The sequence below is a fragment of the Triticum dicoccoides genome, chromosome 1A (genome assembly GCF_002162155.2).
Source record: "Triticum dicoccoides isolate Atlit2015 ecotype Zavitan chromosome 1A, WEW_v2.0, whole genome shotgun sequence".
NCBI classification, from domain to species: domain Eukaryota; kingdom Viridiplantae; phylum Streptophyta; class Magnoliopsida; order Poales; family Poaceae; genus Triticum; species Triticum dicoccoides.
Window position 1 is genome coordinate 589,517,051 of NC_041380.1, and position 6,658 is coordinate 589,523,708.

General features: G+C 42.8%; 1 protein-coding gene across 1 annotated transcript; it reads right to left on the minus strand.

Annotated features, from left to right (window-relative positions):
• Window positions 1-2,259: 2,259 nt before the first annotated feature.
• LOC119293312 (delta(14)-sterol reductase-like) lies at window positions 2,260-5,938 on the minus strand. The gene is made up of 12 exons (XM_037571828.1): window positions 5,694-5,938; window positions 5,467-5,537; window positions 5,321-5,377; window positions 4,991-5,082; window positions 4,793-4,840; window positions 4,148-4,268; window positions 4,023-4,069; window positions 3,782-3,863; window positions 3,486-3,562; window positions 3,256-3,375; window positions 2,667-2,741; window positions 2,260-2,571 (listed from the first exon to the last, which is right to left on the minus strand). Exons 1-12 carry the CDS (start codon window positions 5,866-5,868, stop codon window positions 2,418-2,420), a joined length of 1,119 nt encoding a protein of 372 aa, XP_037427725.1. The 5' UTR covers window positions 5,869-5,938; the 3' UTR covers window positions 2,260-2,417.
• Between the last annotated feature and the right edge of the window lie 720 nt (window positions 5,939-6,658).

Here is a 6,658-nt window from a genome sequence, read left to right on the forward strand (position 1 = left end):
GTTTGTTTTAGATTTTGTTTTAGTTTCTTTTTTCTTAAAGGGTAATACTAATGTGACTAATTCATTCTTTCTTAAAAAACTTCATTATTTTTTATTTAGTTTTAGTTTTTATGTGTGGAAACTTCATTTTTTATTTTTATGTGTGTAAGTATATAAGCAACTATTGCACATTATGTATGCAAATTATACTAGAGCGTGAAAATTGCAATATTATATGTTTATTCTTTGCATAGTACAAAACATGCAATTTATGTTACTAATTCATTCTTTCTTAGGGAAACTTCTTTTTTGCAAAAAAATATCCACACTTATATGTTTGTTATTACATATTATAAAATATTCTTTATTACATATTATCCACACTTATATGTTTCTTTCTTCTTGACTTTTTAAATTATTTTGTTAAGTGCACACATTCATTATTTTGATTTTGTATTGTTTTCTTTCTTCTTTTAGGGTAATACAAAAACCACTAATTAAGTCCTTGCGAGACTTCCTTTTTGCAAAAACTTCACTATTATATGCTTATTCTTGCATGTTATATTAAACCACAATTTATATGTTAATTTTTTCATTTTTTCCTAAAATATTCTTTCATTATTTGTTTTATCTTGGCCGATGGGTCAAGCTATTCTGAGATGTTCTGCTTAACTATCTTGACATTTGGTTATACTCCAATAAAAATCACATCATCTATTGGACCTAGCTCGTATATAAATCTCGGTTTGGTAGTTGGGTATGAAGAGGTGAAGACGTTATTGAATATTTAGAATGTGTAGGAAAGTTCTTAGATAATTTTTGGATATCTCGGTTTGGTAGTTGACGTACCAAAAAATGATTATTTGTGGTTTGCGGTTATTGTAAGTTTTCTTTATCCCTTTGCATTCATTCATGCCATTTTCACCCTGTTGAGAAGCGTACATACATAACTTTTCACCAAGCTACGGTCCACACTGCGTCAGATGTACTAGTGTGGAATGTTTTCAGTCAACTGACCTCTGGCCGATCCCTTTTTCAACAGGCGGACTGGAGGAGGGCGGCAGGAAGCAGCAGGTGGTCTGGACGGAGGCAGACAGAGTGTTGATGGTGCTTGCAGACATGTCTCTGCTAGCAGCTGCCAAGGACCTGGTAGCACAACAGAAAATCGGCAAGGTGGAGGATGTTCTGCAACCTCTGGTCGTCGGTGAGATGGCCTTGCCGGGCTGGCTGCGGATCATATTCGCATTCCACTACACCAGAGAGCATGTGGTTGGAGGTCCCAATCCTCTCTACCTGCTCTATCATCGGTTGATGGTCCCGATCCTGCACATCACCGCCCTGACGCTGTTTGCAATGAGCGGCAAGCACCCGTACAAGCACACACACCGACGTGAAGATAACATACATCGTTATGTGCCTCACTGCCGCCATGGATGTCCTCGCGCCATCCATCCACCGACTCCTATACCACACCACCTAATGTCCAAGACAAAATTTACAGCCCTGTGCGGGACGATACCCAGCTATAACCTCATAGACACCGCTCTCCGGGAAGGTGACGAGAGCATTGGGTGGATATACATGTGGGCTTCAATTGCAATTTCAACAGCTTTTGCAGGCCTCAACTTGGTCAACTGTACGAAAAGCTCACACAAACTGTGATTATAGATCTGGTGGAAGCTTCAGATGCCGCCGGAGACTCAAGCTTCCGACAATGCCGGTTCACAAGCATGAGATCATCAAGGGTCGGAAGACGAGGCCGATCGAAGAGCGCAGACTGTGCGTGGTTCATTGATTTATCTACCTGTTTGCTTGTTTTTCTGATGCATTTCTGTTTGTGTGTTGATGACTAGTAGTTGCTAATAATCTTCTTGTTCTTGTGTGTTTAATATTTTTGCAGTAACTGTTTATTGGCCACTAGTTGAGCTATGTCATTTACGCTCTTCTCATGTATACACAATGCCCACTAGCTAGGCTGCTACTAGCAAGCATTTTTGTATCACGCTTTGTGTTAATTTCTCTGGCTCATATTACTTGTTGCTCAAACCTATCCATATTACAAGGGCCCTCCGATCCACGTTACTTGTCGCTCAAACTGATGTATTTACCACTGAAATACGTCTAGATACGTCTGTTTGGACAACAAGTAATATGGATTGTTGTAGGGAGTATAAACATAATATCAGGCAGGCAGCAAGCAGCCTGATGGTTTTAAAGTTCGGACATGGTTCTACAAACACCTATCTAGCTCAGGTGCCCTAGTAATTCGACCAAGTGTGCTGGAAAAAGAAACCGCAAACTTTCTGCAATTTTCCTAGAGTATTCTGTTCAAAACTGGGTATCAAAGAACAATGTGCGGAAGAACATACCATTTAGTTCTGCATGATCATCATGGTCTACAATAACAATACAACATGGCCTTCTGGTTCTTTAGCTAATCAGTACACGTAAGGTAGAATCCTCCAGGGCACAAGCTTGCAGTACTCTGCCCAGATGTCCTTGTACTTCTCCGAGCACCTCGCCTCGTCTCTTCTCTCCCTCCATATCAGCAGGATCAGCAGGTAGGTCGGGTAGAAGTACGGGATCACAGAGCTGCAGAAAAAAATTATGGGTTACATACAAGGTTACATACATGCTTGACAGGATTGAGATGACTGATTTTAAGCCACAGGAAGGGTATCTCTCACCTGGCTCCACAAGGCAAGCTGAATGAGAGTGCCAGAAGCAGATCTCCAAGGTAATTGCAGTGCCTTGCAATGCCCCTACACGCAACGACAAAGAGACAAAGGACTTGTTCTTTTAGTTTTCTTACATTCAGGATAGCAGCAGTTAGCATGCATGATTACTCCCAAGAGACAAGGGAACATCCAAGGTTTGAAAAACTTCACATGTCTAGAAAACTACTGCTGTTCAGTCAAGTGCAATGGTTGCATAAATCTGTCGCGAACATCATTTAGGTAGGCAGGCGCGCAGTGTTCTAACTAGTATGAATCACATTTGTGTTGACAGTTTACCTACTTACTACCTACCTACATGTGCTTCCCTCACATTTTTCTTCAGCCGACTAAACAGGACCGGCTAAATATTCAGAAGAAGAAAAAAGTGTATGCGGGCTCTATTTTGTTTACACTCTATTAAACAGAAAGAGATCAATTGCAGTACACGATGCTGCTAAAATAGCCAGCATTACACAGTTCAGAACAAGATGTGCACAGATAACTAGTCGACAAAGAAGAAAAACAAGCACAGGTTCCACGAGATGAATGTAGAACTTACCAGTAGCCAGATACAAGTAGTTTTCCCCCAACAACTTTGGGAGGTTTACCCCATATAGGAGCTTTAGGGTCCTTCTTGAACAAATGTTTCTGTTTGTTGGCACCTCTGAACACTAGATAGCTGTGTGCAAAATGAAGCAAGGCTTGGTCAAAGATATTACAATGCAAGAAGCAGATTGTACAGCATAGGTAATCCAATGGAGGGTTTGTGAGGGACACGGAAAAGAGTACCCAATAAGGAAAATGATGCAGTTAGCAACGGAAGCCAAAAGTGGCAGCTCCACTTTGTTTCTCAGAAGCCACCAACCCTGGTCAACAACACATCATAAAACTTGGTGAGCAGCTCATTTGACAACCTTCATAATTTAACACAAGAGACAGGGATACTATTAGAGGAAGCTGCACATTTGATAGTCATATAACTGAGAGAACAAATTTAGGAATAATGCACTGAGTAAAGTATATTCAGTAGCGGCATGAGTAGATATTAGCAATTCAAATAATACCCTTTTTCCATAAATGAATACCTGAATAGTGAAGGTAAAAGGAATGAAAACTAGATCACCAAACACCAGCATGAATCCCAACCTTTCCGCAATAATGTCCCATCTGGAAATAATGGTCAAGCGAATCACAGGAAGGAAAAAAAAAAACAATGAAGTATGAAGCTTCATCCTTGCCACCATAAGCCCCATATGCAGTCTATAAGCAACAACACTGGCATATTGCAATTACTTCATCTATTTACTAGAAACAACATGTACTTACGTGGAGGTCATGAATTCTTCATGAATGAAGTAATCTATAATATACCACTGCATGAAGAAACATAATTACTTTCACTTATAATATAGTAGCTGATGATCGAATAAGTAGTTGTCAGTGTTCAATACCCCACAAAAGAATTGGTAAAGAATGACTGCACGGTTAACTGAACCAGCTAGGTAGCTCTTTGCAAGCAAAGAGAGGTTGATAAACAACCATGCCATCATTCCAGCCCTTATGAAAAAGAACCTGCAACCATGATGAACAGAAGAAAAAACATTTATGATCAGGTCCATAGTTTACTGTGATTCATACTTTCTTTTACTGTTTTAGTGATAAAGTTATGCGGGGAAAGTTTTTGAAACTGAATATATATAGTTAATATTCAACATTAACTTGTATTCACACTAATTGCCACCACAAAATAGGATGATATAACCTGTGGAAACAATTATGCAGAAATAAATAAATAGCTATGCAGCATGCCGAACTTCATTTCCAATTGTACTTCAGTCTATAAGAAATATTCATTTGTATTTATGTATCTATATAAAAATAGAAGCTAGCATGTCAGTTTTAAAGGCAGGAGATCTCAAGAAAACAAAAACTTGCTGTTAATTTATCAATGGGTTAACAAGACCAGTATCAAATAAATGGGAGTAGCTACACTAGCAAACCAATAACTCAATTTTCACAGCAATCATATGCCATCCCAAATTTCCCAGCAAGTGTCACAATTACGTAAGTAAACAAGGAAGACACTGCCAACGTACTTGAGGTCAACTCCCATGAAATGGGGATTAAGCTGCACTCCGAACCACCTGTTAGACAAAGTGGCACCTAACATCATTAAACAGGAAAACAGGAGTGGAATAGACAAGGTGATATCTAACATCATTAAACAAGAAAACAGGAGTGGAGTTCTAAAAATAAAAGGTCCTGTTTGTGTGAATAAAGTTGCGCAAAAGTACCAATCTTCTATGAAGCTCCCAGTAGCATGTGGTTTCAATGAAGAACTTTGATGGCGGGACCTTAACCCAGTATAATAGAGCAGGAAACTGACCTGAAATGGAACATGATGACATGAGTTAATCGAGAGGATGTTATTTGATTTGTTCCACCTGTGACCAGATGTTACCAAATAGTATTAGGTGTTCAAGTTCAATACTAGTGTTATTACCCAAGTCTGGCTTTACCATGACTGAACTTGTGACAGTTGGGTTCAGACATGAGTGTCCAACAAGTCTAAATTTACATCATAGTTGTATAAATAAGATGTCGAGGTAGGAAGTGGCACCTACAATGACACTGAAAGTGAAGGCGGTCGACAGCAGCTCGAGCCCACGGTCAGCCACGACCTGCAAAGCAAATAACAATCGCGACCCCGATCAATTCAGCATAACTTTTTGTGACTCTCCCGGATGCGGTTGACTTTTGTGGATCTCACCGTGGGAGTCATCCAGCCCGTGTAGACGCCGAGCGCGGAGAGCCCCAGGAGCAGCAGGAGCGAGAGCAGACCTGCACACGCGCGCGCGCGCCGGTTAGAGTCGGCTGAGCAGACAGACAGACAGACGGCGGAAGAAAGAGAAGCGCTTTGCGCGTCAGAGAGAGAGAGAGAGAGAGAGAGAGAGAGAGAGAGAGAGAGAGAGAGGGAGAGGGAGAGATGAGGGGCACCATTGCAACGGTAGTGGAGGCGGGAGGAGTCGGGGAGGACGGCGCCGGCGACGAGCTTGCCGGGGAGGAGGGCGCCCGCGGCGGCGAGGTACGCGAGGTAGGAGGCCAGCACCACCGCCGCGCTCCAGGAGGGCGCCAGCGCCGCGAGCACGCCGGCGGCGGCCGCCGCGTCCATCCCCGTCGTCGCGGCGAAAGGGGATCTCAGCTAGTCACTCTGAAGCCAACAGCAGCGCGACGAATCCGGAGGAAATCGGGGGAGCCCGTGGACCACAGTAAACTGGGAGTCAAATTTCCAGTGAAGGTGGGCCTTTGAATTCAAAGGAGGCCCATTTCCGTCAGCTCTGTTTGAAACGCAGGTCTTTTTTTTTGTATATATAATGCGTCCCTCAAATTCGAACAAAATTTTGCAGAAAATTTTGGATAGTTTCATAGAAATACTGTGATTCATGTAGGGTGCCTCGGGAGGATTTATTTACATAACTTGCCAACAAGATGCATGGCAAGGAACTCAGCGCTGGCTGCCACCCCGACCGTGTCTGCCCTTATGTGTGTGTGTTTTTTTAAAGGATCCCAAGACCTCGCGTATATTGTGCAAGTAACCAAACTATTGTTTGAGAGACAACTCAAGTGCACACTGATATCGGTAAAATATGTGAATATTGATTTATATGTATGCTCATATGTATGTGGCAACCGTGTGGCAGATTGCAAAACTGCCACACGATCTCATAAAGCGACGCCTTCGTCAAACCCACCCATCCAGGCACCCACGATCCCCACCTATCTATCGCGTTGCTACCCTGCGCAGAATCTCGTGGTCACCGCCCACGCCGCTGCCCACGCCACTCCGTGCCCCCAAGCTCGACATGCTTGCCAGCCCTTCCTGGGTCGAGGTCGTCCGTGTTGATCCACTCCGCCGAGCGCTGCCACCGCCGTCAGCGCGAGTCCCGGCCACCGCGCTCACG